This window comes from Thermobia domestica, chromosome 11 (genome assembly GCF_964235325.1).
Source record: "Thermobia domestica chromosome 11, izTheDome1.hap1.1, whole genome shotgun sequence".
Lineage (NCBI taxonomy): Eukaryota > Metazoa > Arthropoda > Insecta > Zygentoma > Lepismatidae > Thermobia > Thermobia domestica.
This window is the reverse complement of record NC_137464.1, coordinates 193,855,539-193,872,545: the sequence shown is the minus strand read 5'-3', so window position 1 is coordinate 193,872,545 and position 17,007 is coordinate 193,855,539. Positions and strand designations below refer to the sequence as shown.

Below are 17,007 nucleotides of genomic sequence, written 5' to 3'. Positions count from 1 at the left end.
GCTGTCCAGTTCATCACTCCTGTGGACCACAAGCCAATGTTCATCACCGCACAAGCATCCACCCTGCATTTCTGTGATTTCATCACCTCCCGTCCTGGCTCTTTCTATCAAATCGAAACTAGCAGCTGCCTGTCTCGAAGACAGCTGCTAACAGCCACCAGACCTCCCAGAATGATGATGATCTCTGGTACGAGAACATAAATGAATCATTTCCTTAAATTCAGCCCTTTGTTTTCAAATTTCTATAATCTGCATATGTTCACAAACGTTCAGATTTTTGTGCAAGGTACACAATTAATAAAGTCATCAAGGGCAAGGTTCTCAAACACAGGTCCCCCCTCCAGATCCACCACCCAGAGTCCAAGTTAGGTGAAGACAAAGTAAAGTATTTCAAACCATGAACTAACCAAATACACCTGCATAAAAGGATTTCTTCCAATAATCGACATGATATACTAACAGAGGCAGAACTTCCCCACCCCAAACGTATATTATTTTAGAATACCCAGGCTTCTGTATGTTATTAGAAGATGTCCTTCAATTGAAGTGGAATTTTGGGTGATTACTAATTTCGAATAATTTAGTTTAACGTAATTCACCCAACTTGCCCAAAAAAAAAAAAAAAAAAAATGAAAGTATTGTATGTGTAAGTGTGCTCTTCCACTAACCCCGCGCTGACGCGCCTGCTCCCCACGGACGCATCCCCTCTACCGCTCAGGACCCCTACTGGGCTCCTCCCCTGATACAGTTACCATTTGTTCTTTTTGATGGCCACCTAGCACATGTTAGTTCGTGTTTTACGCATTGTAGCTTTTATGCCTTACTTCCACACTGTATTTATACTGAGCCCTTCTGAAGTCAAGCTGCAAATAATAATGGAGCTTCTCATTCAGTACATGCTCTGCTAAAAGAAATACAATGCTCTAACGTGACTTGAAAATGTTAGAAATGTGTCAAATTTGGTAGAACCGTCTGCTCGAGCAATGCTTCTTTAAGATACGAAACAGTACAGGATGATTATAAAAGAAAGTGATAGCGATAATGGTAATAAGTAATCGATTTCTTACAAATCCGTTATACGTGTAGAACTAAACACTTTCTAGCTCTATCAGTGCTATTAACTAACAAATTATTACTCAGTTCAAGTTTTCTTCCTTTCAATGAACATGTGAGGTGCGTTGCGTATTGTGAAATAACAATAATATCCAAATATGGGATTTAATATTAAAACCTAAAGTGCTAGATCTATAACTTTCGGTTGCATCAGAGGGATAAAATCGAAAGTAGAGCCTACTCTTCAGATGCTGAATCCATGCGAAAATATTCTCCCTATATATTACACTTTTTGATCCAAGATGATCAGAATTGGAACTGGAAATTCTAGATTTCTACAGCTCACAATCATCAAGATAAGGGAGGAAATAGAACCTATTATTACGAAAACAAATCCTTATAAAGTAACTACTTCTAGCTATTTATTATCGTGTTTCTAACTCGAAAAAGAAAGAAAAAAAAAAGAAAAACAAGTATTAGCCGTTAAGTTAGAATAGAGAGATAAAAGTGAGGACAAACTTTATTCTTGTAACTCGGTATTAATTTCGAGAAGCACCTTTTCCTGACCTATTAAAGTTTTTGTTCTATGGTAATCAATGCTCAAACCGAAAATGGTTTATTTATGCTATTTTCGTTATAAATATACGCTTACGGAAGAAGCCTTTTGAAGGATGGCTTTATTATCTCTCCTAAATCCATCGACGGCTTACGAAATGGTACTAGAACTCATACTGAACCCTAGTAAACGACCTTGTTTATGAGGTCGTTTATGCGTATCCTCATCTTCGCTTGTGCGTCTGTTCCCTATGGAGGCACCCCTTGATAACGCTTGGGACCCCGAGCCGAGACTCTGTTACATACCTTTAGTGCTTTTTATTGGCCACCTAGCACAAGTTGATTCGTGTTTTATGCACTGAAGTTTTTATGCCATACGTGCACACTATATTTATACTCATCACAATTACAAATAACAAACCATAATCACCACTAAGTGAGAAAGAGTCACTAACATGTAATTTGGGGAGAAACTAAATAATAACCGAAGATTAATCTATTCTTGAAATACTGGGCACATAAAAAAATCTTTCCGTGTTGTGTAAGTTACGAGACAAAAGGTCATAAATATCAGTTTTATTCTTCACTCCAATGGTCGGCAATAAAAAGAAAAAAAACTTTAATTCTTCCAATCCACGATTTACTTTCAACTATCAGTCTAAAAACTATTCATACAACTAATATGCCCTCTGAGATTGTTAAATGTCATGTAAGTCTCACGTGAAATTGACCTTCTTGATATTATGCCTGTAACTGATCTTAGATTTTGCTACTATACCTATCGATAGATAAGACGGATGGGCGAGCATATATACTCGGTCTAGTACTTCCCATTCTTAGAAAAAGCATAAATTTGGGAGCTTAAAGAGGCAGATAATAAGCTACTCCTATAAAGGATGAATTTTAACCTAATTTGAATGGATTTGATGTCATACGAAAGGCAGCGAATGCTGTTTAACGGGAAGGTCCTAGAACACAGGTTCTCCTTTATAAAACTAGTGAAATATATTTTACGTATCTTCTTTTGGTTCCTTTTTGTTCCTTATTCTTTTTGTGTTCTTTTCTTCCAGTTTTTGGACTTATTTTTATCGTTGAAATATATCATTACCCAAACTAAGAACACTGAACTTCAATCTTTGAACAATCCACTACCATGTTTGTTTCCTTAACCACACTAGCGACATGTAGGTCTATTATTTCATAAAGTAATAATGTTTTAGTTAATTATAATTTTAGATAAATAAAGTTCTACTTTTTGTTATTTCCTTAATGTTTTACATGCAATAAATTATATTTTAGTTTGCTATTATTCGAAAGTTTCGTTTTCGTATTCAGAGTAGATGTTGAATTCTTCGTTGGTGGTAGACGACGTGGTATGTGATAGTAAAGTATGAATCTGTCGAAAATGAAATTAAGTTTTACGACCCACGATTATACCAGTTAGGCTAAAGGAGACTGTGATCATAAATGAATGAAATGGTGGAATGAAGAAAGTGGGAGGAAACGGAAGAAACCCGAGAAACCTACGCACACAGATTTGTCTACCACGAAGTTCACTTGGCGCGAGCTGGGATCAAACCAGGGACCCTATGCACCAGACGAGAAAGCTCTACCACTGAGCCACCGCGGGTGAATCTGTCGAAGTATTTATATACCGGTACTGCAATATATTGCTTTACACCTCGTGTGTTCTGTGTATATTTTATGGTCTGGGGTCAAGTGTTGTATCGGCGGACCAATTTTAGGAAATTTGTCGGGTGAATTGGAGAACTTAAATCTGTAAGGAAGAATGAATGAAAGTCAGGTAAGGGGAATAGTAGAAGTTAAGAAAGTGGTTGTTTTTGATGTAAGCGGTACTGTATGTGAAGGCGGATGGACTTTTTCGTGGAGGTACACTTTTACTATACGTATCCATTGATTGTAAAATGTACAGAAAAATTTGGGCAAGTCTTTAATTTGCCCATTTCATGTCGAGATCAGAACCCAACCAACGGCATTAGTGCTGTATCGCTGGACCAATTTGAAAATCGAAAAAAAAAAGTGCCAAAATGTACTGGATTTGGTTGGTTAGATTAAGTTGCGTTACATTAGACGTGCAATTTTACTATACGGATCTATAGTAGTTGTAGTAACTGGTTAGAAGCGACGCAGGGGTTGGTTGGGTTCTGTTCTCGACATAAAATGGAATATTCAAGACTTGCCCGAATTTTTCTGTATCTCGACACTGTCTTTCGCGCCACTATATCATAACAAGTATACCTCTCCGCCTAATAGTCCATCCGCCTCCACATACAGTGCCGCTTACATCAAAAACAACCAACAAATACAACCACTTTCTTAACTTTTACTATTCCCCTTACTTGACTTTCACTCATTTTTCCTCAGAAACTTACATAAATTCACCAAGTGACCCGGTAAATTACCTAAAAATAGTCCGACGATACAGCACTTAGCCCCAACCACCTCCTACGGGGATTCTAACCCTTTCCTACTACTACTTATACTATGGATCCGTATAGTAATACTGCACGCCTAATGTAATATAATTTAACGTAACTTAATGTAATCCAACCAAATATAACCGAATGCACTACGTTTTCGTGTTTTTTTCGATTTTCAAATTGGTCCGGCGATACAGTACTAATGCCATGGTGTGTTTCAGTGATCTATTTGTGTTTGTATGTGTGTTAGGGTTTTATGGGTTTACAAAATGTTTTTTTGTGGCATACGTCTGGTGTTCTTTGAAGGTCATTTGTTTGGAATGGGTATACTGTTTTGCAATGACTGATGTTATTGTTGTTCCCGGTTACTTTTTTTTTTTTTTTTTTTTTTTTTTTAAGTTGGGTCAAGAGTTTTTCAAGTTTACAAGCGAAATAAATTATTCGAAATTATTAATTAACCAAAATTCCACCTGCATTGAAGAATTTCTTCTAATAACAAATATTGTAAAATAATATACGTTTGGGGGTGTGGGGGCTACTGTTACTTTATAATATACAGTTCGTCACAAAAAAAATAGCACCACTCAGAGCAACCGCAAGGGTTTCAATATATTTACTATTTAAATAAGCTATTCCGTGACATACTGGCATCTACTTGGTGTTTCCAACAACCTTTAATTTTGGAAAGTATCAGAGCAGTGTTCTGCGTTACAGTCATTCAGATGCTCTCCGTTTGGTGTCTGTACTCAATATGTGGTTGAGACTGAAAATTCTTGTTTTGTTTGCTTTTCTGGAGCGGTGTACAGTGCAAATTTTAATGAAAATGATGTATTATTGAATGTTCGTTTTGTTTACGTTCTAACGGAAGTACTTCACGTATATTGTAAGACGCTAAAGAATCTCATTCCCTAGAAACTTGAAATATGAGAAAAGTGTGTGACACAAGCCTTGAAATCTTGGAGTTTTACGTCCCACGTTTATGCCGGTTAGGCTAAAGGAGACGGTGACGAAAAGTAGTGAATGAAATGGTGGAATGAAGAAAGTGGGAGGAAACGGGAGAACCCCGAGAAAACCCACACACACGGTGTTTGTCCACCACAAAGTTCAATTGGTGGGGGCTGGGATCGAACCCGGGACTCCAAGCACCAGAGGTGAACGCTCTACCACTAAGCCACCGCGGTCCGACACAAGCCTTTTCCAAACAAAGACGAATTCTGGCACTGCGAAGTGACGGCTACTCAAATAGACAATATCGCCAAAATTGTTGGTATACATCATACTTTCTTTGGTAGAATAATACAGAAGCAAGGAGAGCATAGTATGTCTTCTGAATGAGAACGATGTGGCAGAAAATGAAACCAACTGCGAGATTGAATCGAGAGATTTTTCGCTTGGCTATTTATTCTAATGCAGGTTATAAAATGACTTGTCTGACGATTTAATGAAAAAGGGTTACATAAGAAATCTCTAGGAAAGAACTCACTTTTAACTGATAAACATGTAAACGCGAAAAGAGAGGGTGCATGGAGTGATGAACAATGGTGCACGTAACTTTCTTGGAGGAAGAGAAATTTATGATTGTTGGATACGACAGTGGAATGAAATTTTGGATGAGAAAAGGAGAAAATGTGAAGCAAAGTACGTTTCCGAAAGAAGAAAATTTGATGAAAGTGTCATGTTGTGGGATGCTTTACTTCAAATGGAGTAGGATGAATTACAATCTGGAATAAACAAGTTAATGCAGCATATTACATTGATATTCTGACCCGAAAGTTACTACGGCCATCTGTTGACTATTTCCCAGGTCCTAATTTGAAAATGAAATGAAATGAAATCTTAAATTTTACGTCCAACGGTTATGCCGGTTAGGCTAAAGGAGACGATGATGATGAGAGATGAGTAAAGTGGTGGAATGAACAAAGTGGACAAGATTCTAGATTATTGGGTAATAGTTAAGAACAGCTACTTCTCATCTCCCGTGCACGAGGATACATCTTACTGTTGCACTACCTAAACACCCTAAGTACATGGGCAAGAACTCAGTCTATTACCTACTTTTTAATATCCTAGATAGTCAATGAATAATTCCTGAAAGTATGGCGTTTCTCGTCCTTCCCTAAATGGGAAGTACGGCTCCTTAACTATAACCGATTATTGGTCCCCCTTCCCATTGAGCAATAATAAAGACAAAAAAAAACGTGCCATGCGGGGCTCTAATCCGCCTTCACTCGCTAACGCTCGCTCGGCAATACTGTGTAAATTAAATGTATAAACTTTAGTACCGAAAGAAACCAACCCAGCTACTAACCTACATGGGGGACCAGTAATCTAGAACATTTCCAAGAAAGTGGAAGGAAACGGGAAAACCCACGAGCAAAATAATAAAAAAAAAAAACTACAAAATAAGTTACGTTTTGTGACGAAACGAATTGTTGAAATCGAGCAGACAATGTGATACGTATAGGGCCTAGGTCGACCATAAAAGTAAGAAATGGAGAAACACTAACCGAGAATATCAATGATGGGAAGGTATTTGCAGTCAATGCATTATAAAAGCAACGTGAATATTGTGCTGATGGGGTGAAAAAAATAATTTAGCACACATCAAGTTACTTATCAGAGTGCTTTCTCAATTATTCTACCACAATGTAATCGTAATGAATGTGTTAAGAAAGCAACTAGCTAAATGTAACCTAGCTGTTTTAGCGACATCCTCGTTTACGCCTATATTCATCTTCGCTGACGCGCCTGCTGCCTACAGACGCAACCCTTTGCTAACCGCTCGGGCCTGGTGATGCACTTCTGCTCTGACTGTTAGATAGCGGCCATCTAAACGGCGAGACAAACATCTTGTCATTTAAAGGCGGCACTCCTTTAAGTTCCCTTTAAATTCTGCTAGCAAATGAGAGACCAGCGGTATTGCCACGTTTATTTGGCACACATCCATTTCTATCCCCTGCCACCTGATCGCACTGTAGTTTGTCTGCTTACCCACAGCTACACCCATTTACCACTTGGCACCGTCGCGCCAGAGCTTCCGTTTTATTAGTTTAGCTGAAATCCCAAGATGTTTGTCACAGGCCTGTGTACAGGTTGCTTTGTGTCCTTTGCCCTGTAGTTTTACTGGCGTATTTCCTGACGCAGTGTTTACGCGCAAAATGGTAAAGTCTTCTTAAAGTGAATGTGCACCAAAGAATTATTAAGAATCACTTTCTTTGTGACTTTCCTGATAAATGACAAAATTTTCGTTTCTAAACATGAAATACTGGACCTACTCTGTGGCACTAACACTTTGGCGCAACACGTATTAGTTTACAGAATAAATACATAAGGATTAGTTGTTACCGGCAAAAGTAGTTTAGCAAAACCACGTGGGAATGACTCCGTTCATTTTTTTTTTTTTTAAAGAAGGAGAGTTTTGAACCTCCTTCTTTATTTTTTTGTAAACAATCTGTTCAAGTACTAAAATTTAAAACTAATTCTTTTCTTACCAGTGCCTCTTTCATATGAATTATTTTACCCACTCGCAAATGCTTCTACCAAGCGTCAAGTCTCAACGTTTCCACCATCATACAGGAAAGAACGGCAGGCAGCGCAAGCAGTGTTGCCAACGAGTTTGCACAAAATCACGCTAAATTGAAAACCAAAACCGCCAGAATTCCACCAAAAAATATCGCGATCTACAAATATAGCAAAAAATCCCGCTACACCTAAAAAAGCTGCATATTGTAATTAATTCCAATCTATGCACTAAAAAAAGGTAATAGTATACATGAGAACCCCCTGATCTGCGTTCTTCTGTGTTCTATTACCGCTTCTACATGAAATATCATAAATTTTCTACGTAGAGCAATAGTAAGAAGTATCCATGTGCACAAGACATGCGATATGCGTTAAATTCCCCCTCCCCCCCATACACATAGTCATAGATAAAGTACAAGGGCACTACACATGCAGATATAAAGTACAGGTACGTTCTTTTCTATTTTCGTATCAGTCGATAAGTAAATAAAAGTTGCTTTGTTACCCCCTGTGTAAGTTCGTACATACTCAATGAATAATCCCTAAGGATGAGCATCCTACTCCTTCGGGAACTGATGCAGCTTCATGTATACTATATCCTTTAAAAAAATGCAGCACAGAAGTACTTACCACTAATTCATTAATGGAGCTAATTCATCCTCCGATTCGTCGTCTCCAACTTGTACATTGGAGTAACTTGCTCTTGTTATAGTATGAATGTTTTGTAATATGGAAATGGTAAACCGAAATCATAGCAGCACTTCCCGAGTCGTCTCAACCCTGCACAAGTAGTAAGAATAGCGTCAACCCTCTCTCTTCCCATTTGCACAGAATGACAAACACAACGAACACGAGATGATTGATTTCTTTTTTAATATTTGGTACACATCATTATTAACTCCCACCATGACATTAGTGTTGTCAGTCCCTAAACCGCGTAGTTTCTTCAAATCAAGCCCGAAATCTTTCAAAGCTATTTTTAGTACCTTCACAGTTGAATTAGCATCAGCCCAGGGGTGTAGCCAAAGGGGGCCCATCGGGGCCACGCACTTCTAAAGTATTTACTGCTCCCACCCAAACGACCGACTTTGAAAACATCATCGTAAGATTGCCTAGTTTCAATCACTTTAAAATAACAAAGTTTACAAATAATTAATAATGTACAGTAAAATGGTATGAAAAAATACTATTTTACCATATCAATCGAAAAATAGTATGGTATATCTTCCTTACACCGATCGGAAAATAGTATGGTATACCGGTACTTTTTATTTTCACAGCAGATTACACAATTTACTGCGAATTATATTTGACAGTTTGAAAACAAATGTTTTAACAAGGTACTATAAATACTACCATACAACAATGGTACTAAATTGATTTGTAAGTAGGCCTGCATTGCCTTTTTTGTATGCTGTAACTAATTTTTAAAAAAACATATTTATCTCAGATGGAAAATTTGGTGAAAACAACGTTATTCGGTTTTTCAGATTGGATTCCAATTAATCGGTAATTTTCAATTATTTTTACGTCACCATCCCGCTTAGGAGTACTAATGGGGACTAAAATTTGGATTTAAATGACATCGGAAGTGTCATTGTGCATATCAACCACCCCGAAAGCTATGGATTCGACATTAATATTGGTCATTTTCGATCATTTTTACGTATCTTTCCCTTCTCTTCAAAGTGCACCTTCAAAGTGAAGCAATAAAATCCATCCCAGGCCCAAAACTCATCTATGTTGAAAATTTGATCGTGATCAGTCGGGTGGTTCGCAAGAGTTAACTTACAAATGTAGTGACTTTCTGTGTATGTATATATATATATATATATATATATATATATATATATATATATATAGATAGATAGATAGATAGATAGATAGATAGATAGATAGATAGATAGATAGATATAGATATATATAGATATAGATATATAGATATAGATAGATAGATAGATAGATAGATAGATAGATAGATAGATAGATAGATAGATAGATAGATAGATAGATAGATAGATAGATAGATAGATAGATAGATAGATAGATAGATAGATAGATAAATGTTTCCATTATTTTGGAAAGTTGTGAACTATAGCCTATATAAATTGAATCATACAGTACGGATTCGCAGATGCACTAGACACCAGCATGACTGGTGATGAACTCTGTGTGTATTGCAATACAATAAAAATCCGTTTTGTGGCTATCGCAGCATTGCCACACGCTTTTCTGGAGTTAGTTGTTAGTGATAGTAACCACCGCTTTAAAATTCCTTCGCGTTGCTACTCGTATTGTGTGACAGGACACGCTGCCCCATCAGCATTTGTATACGTTTTCGCGAGTTTTGCGTTTCGCTCACTTCGAGCGGTGTGACTGAGCGCTCCGCTCAGTAACCTTCTGAACACCACTGTTGTCTAAACTTCACTGGCAACATTGTCAAGACATGACGGGGAGCAGCATGATGAATCGACAGCAAGTGGGCAGGTTGAAGGAGAATAGTAAAAGGAGAATGCAACTGTGGAGTTTGTATCTGGCAACATTGTGAAAAGTTCAAAAACATTTGACTGTAATGGAACGTAGTAGTTGCGGCAGAAGCTATAGAAAAGGTTGAAGTAATGTGTACCGGTAACATTTGTAATTTTTGAGGACATTCAGTCAATATGTATGGTTTTGGTCTTGTTTGTAGAATGATATAGTAATGTGTGATGTTTAATGGAAAATAGACAAAAGATAGAAAGTTGTGTTTTGATTCTTAAACACGAATTGCTTTTATAGACTGTAACATTTTGGCGCCCAGCGTGGGGCGGGAAAAAAGGACGAATCATGGATAAATTAGTAAAGGCTAGGAAACCGGTGCAGATATCGTTTTCAAAGGCTTATAATAGCTTAGTGGCTGAATGTGAAAAGGACAATGTAAATGTGGAAAGTGTCAAGTTATATTTTACGAAGTTGGAGAGACTTATAACCGAATTATCAACCTATGATGAAAATATTCTTGTACTGTTGCTTAGTGATACAAGCAAAAAAAGTGAAGCACGTTACAATGAAGAATACAACAACGTGGAAAGTTACCGGGAAATGTTCGACGAAGCGCGTGTAAAACATGAGAACATGAAAAAAGTAGCTCCTTCTAGCAGTTCAGGTGGCCATACAGGTAAAAAGAGACTTAAATTACCGAAAATTGAGTTGAAAACTTTCAGTGGGGAAATAAGTGAGTGGATAAGTTTCTGGAGCCAGTTCAAACTAATTCATAACGATGATGAAATCGAGAAAGAGGACAAGTTCCAATACCTGCTACAAGCAATTAGTACCGGTAACAGAGCATGGGACGTAGTGAACAGTTATCCACCCACAGCCGATAATTACGATAAAGCTGTGGAAAGTTTATGCAATCGTTTTGGTCGAGAAGAATTGTTGATAGAGTACTACATACGTGAACTGTTAGGACTTGTTATACAGAATGTTTCGAACGACAAAAATAAGTTAAAATTGTATTCCTTATATGATAACCTTGAGTCATATTTACGTGTGCTAGAATCAATAGGTATGACTAGTGAAAAATATGCAGCTATGTTATTCCCCTTGGTAGAATCTTGTTTGCCTGATGAAATTTTGAGGGTTTGGTTAAGGCATACAGCGACTGCCAGTGTAAGTGACAGTAATGCAAATACGTATAGTGAGAAACTAAAACAGTTGTTACAGTTTCTGAGAAATGAAGTGGAGGGAGAAGAACGCATTGCGTTAGCTCAAGCAGGGTTTAAAGTGAAACAAACTTCCATGGTGAATTTTAAAAAGAATAAAGAAGAAAAAAGGGTGCCTACTGTTAATAATCTGTTTTCTGGACAAAATCAGGTAAAAGAGGACAAACAGTGTGTTTTTTGTGAAGCGTATCATTTACCACAAAAGTGTGAAAAGGCCAAGAGTATGAACCTGGAAGAGAAAAAGAAACTTTTAATGCAGCAAAAGTGTTGTTTTCGGTGTTTGAAACCTCAAAAACACACTGCCAAGAACTGTACGTTTAATGTTTGTTTTTTGTGTAAGGAAAAACATTTTTCGGTTTTGTGCTCGGAAAAATTAGAAAACAAAACAAAACAAAATTCAGAACAGCATAACGTAACACTTACGAATCAAAATGGTAGGGATGAGTTTCTCCTACAAACACTTAAGTTAAAATTGATAACAAACGGGAAAGAATGTGTAGTGCGTGCACTTTATGACAGTGGTTCACAGAGATCATATGTCTCTAAGCGAGTAGTGGAAGTGCTCGGTTGTCAACCAATATGTACTGAAACTTTAGAACATAGTTTGTTTGGTGGTGTCAAAACATAAAAGGAGTCCCTTAACAAATATAGTATACTTGTAGCTGATGTTAATGACAATCATTCGTGTAGGATGGAAGTTTTAGAGAAACCAGTAATTTGCGGTGAGATACCTTCTCTTAAACGTGGACCTTGGTTAAAAGAAATGAAGAAGAGAAAAATTTGGTTGTCCGATTTAGATAGTACAGGAGAAATAGAACTGTTAATCGGTGCGGATATGGCTAGTGAATTTTTAACAGTAGATATGTTAGAGTCAGGACTATTTGCTGTTAGAACAATGTTTGGATGGACGATAATGGGTAAGTTACCGTCCAAAAGATGTTATGGTATGTCTGCCAATGTTGTGATCACTTTATTGTCAATCAGTGACCGTATTGCGGATTTGTGGAAATTAGATACGTTAGGCATCACTGACCCAATAGAAGTTAAGACTAAGAACGAAAACCATGAAGTAATTTTAAGACATTTTGAAGAAACTTTGTGTGTGAATTCAGATGGCCGTTACGAAGTTAAATTGCCGTGGAAGGAAGAACCTATGGAACTACATGACAACAAGGAAATAGCTGAAAAGAAATGTGTGAAGATGACCGAGAAGCTGTGGCAAGAAGGAAGATACGAAGACTATGATAACGTTTTTCGAAACTGGTTGGAAGAAGGAATCATAGAAGAAGTACCGGAGGAGGAGCTGGACAATCGAAGTTACTATTTACCACATAGGGCAGTGATAAAAGAGAATTTCACTACCCCAATCAGGCCAGTTTTTGATGCGTCTTCGAAAACGAAGGGTGCATATTCATTGAATGACTGTTTAGAGAAGGGTCCAAACTTAATTGAAGAAATTCCGGCACTTATGCATAGGTTTAGAGAGAAAAAAGTAGGGGTTATATCGGACATTAGAAAAGCTTTCCTGCAAATTTCGGTAAATAAAAACGATCGTGATTATTTAAGATTTCTTTGGTGGGAGAATTTTGACGAAAGGAAGTTTAAAACATTTAGACATATGCGAGTTGTTTTTGGTGTGAATTGCAGTCCCTTTCTGTTGGGGGCCGTACTTAATTACCATTTAGAAAATGGTCCCCGTGAATATGAAGAAATAGCTAGTAAACTGAAACAATCCCTTTATGTCGATAATTGTATCACGTCTGTTGACAATGAAGACGAAATGTTTGCTTTAATCGAAAAATCAAAGACGCTGCTCAGTGAAGGTAAATTCGATTTACGAGGATGGGTATATAGTGGTTCTTCTATAGGCAGTAATGATGTTTACACTTCAGTTCTAGGTATGTTATGGGACACATGTACAGACACTTTATTGTGTGATACAAAGAATTTAGGCAGAGTAGAAGGACCAGTGTCAAAACGAGTTATTTTATCTACTGCTCATAGGTTATTTGACCCTCTAGGATTTCTGTCACCAGTGACGTTGATTCCAAAATTGTTACTTCAAGAAAGCTGGGAAAATAACAACTCTTGGGACACACCAGTTTCTTCAGAAATTTCCAGGAAATTCGACAGGTGGTATAAAGAACTGGCGATGTTGACCGAAATAAAGATTCCTAGACAGTTTGCACAAGATGTTACAAGGAACTCTTGGACGTTACATGTTTTTTGTGATTCTAGTAAAAATGCATATGCTTCTGTCGTGTTTTTGAGAAGTGAATGCAATGGAGAAGTTAATGTCCAGTTGTTATTCAGCAAAGCACGTGTTGCGCCATTGAAAAAGTCAACTATTCCACGTTTAGAATTAATGGCCTGTTGTATCGGAGTTAGACTTGCTGTGTCTGTGATTGAGAGTTTAAATTTAGACATTCCTGTGTTCTATTGGACTGATTCTTTGGTGGCGCTTTACTGGATAAAAAATGATGAACCTTGGGGAGTGTTTGTAATGAATAGAGTGAAGGAAATTCGAGCTCTCTCCGATGTAAAGTGTTGGAGACATGTACCGGGAAATTTGAACGCAGCTGACCTACCCTCAAGAGGCTGCAATGCTGCAGCGTTACTGAAAAGTAAATGGTGGGAAGGACCTGACTGGTTACGGCAGACGGAAGAATTCTGGCCGAAAACTGATATGAAACCAAATGCGCTTGAAGTAAATAATGAAAAACTGAAAACAGTTGTTTCATTAAGTGTTGCAAATGAGCCAAAGTGGTATATGCAGTATTTTTCAAATTATGAGAAATTAATACGTATGGTTGCATGGATCTTGCGTTTTATCCATAATTGTCGTTCAAAGGAAAGTAAAAGATTAACGGGTGAGCTATTGGTATTTGAAATAGAATCAGATGAGAAGGTTATAACGAGAACTATTCAGAAAGAATGTTTTGTGAGTGAACCAGATCGTTTGAAACAATTGTGTACTTTTGTTGATGGTGAAGGTTTCATTAGGTTAAAGACTAAAATTGCACGTAGACTCGATGAAGATGATTTTCGGAGTCCTATTGTATTACCACCTGAGCATGAAGTTGTGAAGATGTTGATATTGAAGGAACATTTGAAATCATCTCATGCTGGAGTTCAAGTATTATTGACAAAGTTACGTGAAAGGTTTTGGATTCTTCGTGGGAGAAAAACTATAAGTTCTGTTGTTCGAAGATGTGTTAAATGTAAACGGTACGATGCAAAAAATATTAATGTTACACCAGCTTCCTTGCCAGAAGACAGAGTTAAAGATGCATTAGTTTTCGAAACAACCGGAGTAGATTTAGCTGGGCCTCTCTTCCTTCAAGATGGGAAAAGATGTTGGATTGTCTTGTTTACTTGTGCCGTTTATCGTGCAGTGCATTTAGAACTAGTACTGTCTTTATCGACCTCTAGTTTTTTATCAGCTTTTAGGAGATTTATTGACAGGCGCGGAAGGCCAAAGGTAATTTATTCTGATAATGGAACGAATTTTGTCGGTGCAGATAATCTCTTTAAGTTAATCGACTGGGAACAAATTTCTTTGTAGTCATCAGTAGAAAGAATACAGTGGAAGTTCATTCCACCTACCGCTGCCTGGTGGGGTGGATGGTGGGAGCGAATTATACAAATGATCAAGAAACTTCTTCGTAGAACGTTGGGTAGAACATCTCTAAGTTATGAAGAATTGAGTACAGTGTTGTGTGACATAGAAGCAGTTATCAATGCACGTCCGTTGACTTATTTGTCAGAAGATTCAAGCGATCTCACACCCATTACTCCAGCTATGTTTTTACAAGATAATTTGGAGATAGGAGTACCTGATCTGGATCATATAGAGACAGTTGACAAGTCAAAAAGATTTAGAAGATTGCAGCACATAAGAACACAATTGAGAGATAGATTTCGTAGTGAGTATTTAAGTCAGTACTGAAGCAAACCGGAAAGAAAACTTGTCGAGAAATAAAAGAAGGAGACGTTGTACTTGTTGGAAGTGACAATAAGAGAAGACTAGACTGGCCTTTAGGAAAAGTTACAAAGGTGTTCCCTGGGAAGGATGATATTGTACGAGTAGCTAGGATTAAGACTGAGAGTGGAGAAATTATAAGACCTGTTCAGCGGTTGTACCCCTTGGAAGTGAGTTTTGTTCAAACCGAAGAAGGTGTTGTGCAAGCGAAAAATGAAGAGGAATGTCCGTCTAAAACCTTGACTTTAGGTAAAATTGAAGAAAAGGGTGAACGTGTTGTCACAACAAGAAAAGGTCGAAAGGTGAAGATACCTGTACGATACTTAGTGTAATTTTGTTTTGATTTATTTGCCATAAATCAAAAGGTGGGAGGATGTGGAGTTTGTATCTGGCAACATTGTGAAAAGTTCAAAAACATTTGACTGTAATGGAACGTAGTAGTTGCGGCAGAAGCTATAGAAAAGGTTGAAGTAATGTGTACCGGTAACATTTGTAATTTTTGAGGACATTCAGTCAATTTGTATGGTTTTGGTCTTGTTTGTAGAATGATATAGTAATGTGTGATGTTTAATGGAAAATAGACAAAAGATAGAAAGTTGTGTTTTGATTCTTAAACACGAATTGCTTTTATAGACTGTAACAGCAACTATGAAGAAGTATTTGTAAGTGAATTAATAGAACAAAAATTGTTAAAGGACTTGTTTTGTTTTAACCTGCTGGTAAAGGTAAGAAAACTGAATGTGCTCGAAAAATAACGAGTAAGCCATATTCGTGAAGAAGCCAGCCACTACAAGTAAACATCGCATGTCACGTACTAATGTCAACGAAAAGAATTAAGACAAGTGATATGTGTATACGGTATACGACACACTAAAGCATGCTTAGCATTCGTAACATTATAGAATTCTTTTGATATTACCGTAAAAACATTTGCGCATATAAAAGGTAAATCTACAATATTGATACATTATTTATGTAAGCCGATATAATATTATTCATTTCAAATACCTCACTCATAACCTAATCTATTTTATTGGATACTGCATATCAGTGCTACAAAAAGTAAATATAAAGTTTCTTGCGCCAGTCAATATTAGTAGAGGTTGATAATTTGTATACACTCTAAAGGATCAGTAAATATAGAACGTCGTGCATATAATGAGCGCACAATATGAACGCATTACTTTGCATTGAATTCTTTTAACCTTAAGCTCAAGATTGAAACATATATCCATAAAAAGCGCTTGAAAGAAAATCAATCTATATTTGATATAGGCCTATATAATAGCGGAATATTACTTCAAATTATAGCTATAAAAGTATCTAACAACCACTGTATTTATATAAAATCGTTACATAACTGTATTATTTCTGAAAACTGTGCTAGCTAACACATTTATCTGTGGAGAATGTTTAAAGTATCAGTACTAAGTTAAATTCAATTTAAATAAAAGTTCGCCAGCCGCGACTATCAAGTGTCAGTTAGTTAGTCACTTTGCATTCAAATTAGTATTTCACTAGTGAATCATCTGTTCGGACAAAGACAGAACTGAAGATAGAAACAATTATATCAAGTGGCAAGTATAATATAATAGTTCATTGCATCCGTAAAAAGGAAATAATTAAAAATAATAAATGAATAATAAATACAAATATAAATAAGAGATCAAACTTCTTTCTAGACATTTGAAATAATATAATTTGCTACTGTCGTCTGGACTTTCATTTACTCTGAAAAGACTTTTAGAAA

At 36.9% G+C, this 17,007-nt stretch overlaps 2 protein-coding genes and 1 long non-coding RNA gene across 4 annotated transcripts in view; 2 read left to right on the top strand and 1 right to left on the bottom strand.

Annotated features, from left to right (window-relative positions):
- Nucleotides 1-8,456, bottom strand: part of LOC145664633 (uncharacterized) — a 57,844-nt gene extending 49,388 nt beyond the window's left edge. Inside the window, exon 1 of one of the 2 annotated variants that reach the window (XR_014127503.1) lies at nucleotides 8,202-8,456. This is a non-coding gene — a long non-coding RNA (uncharacterized LOC145664633). Of the gene's footprint in view, nucleotides 1-7,540; nucleotides 7,657-8,201 lie in introns of those variants that run through there. The other variant, XR_014127502.1, reaches the window with a different exon arrangement.
- Nucleotides 8,457-10,397: 1,941 nt separating this feature from the next.
- On the top strand, nucleotides 10,398-11,903 carry LOC145665404 (uncharacterized). The gene has a single exon (XM_081732710.1). The coding sequence runs from the start codon at nucleotides 10,398-10,400 to the stop codon at nucleotides 11,901-11,903; it is 1,506 nt and encodes a 501-aa protein (XP_081588836.1).
- Nucleotides 11,904-11,966: 63 nt separating this feature from the next.
- On the top strand, nucleotides 11,967-14,840 carry LOC145665403 (uncharacterized). The gene has a single exon (XM_081732709.1). It carries the CDS (start codon nucleotides 11,967-11,969, stop codon nucleotides 14,838-14,840), a length of 2,874 nt encoding a protein of 957 aa, XP_081588835.1.
- The last annotated feature ends 2,167 nt before the right edge of the window (nucleotides 14,841-17,007 follow it).

Coding starts and splice junctions, on each gene's coding strand:
- LOC145665404 (XM_081732710.1), top strand. CDS start 10,398: ATGGATAAATTAGTAAAGGCTAGGAAACCGGTGCAGATATCGTTTTCA.
- LOC145665403 (XM_081732709.1), top strand. CDS start 11,967: ATGGAAGTTTTAGAGAAACCAGTAATTTGCGGTGAGATACCTTCTCTT.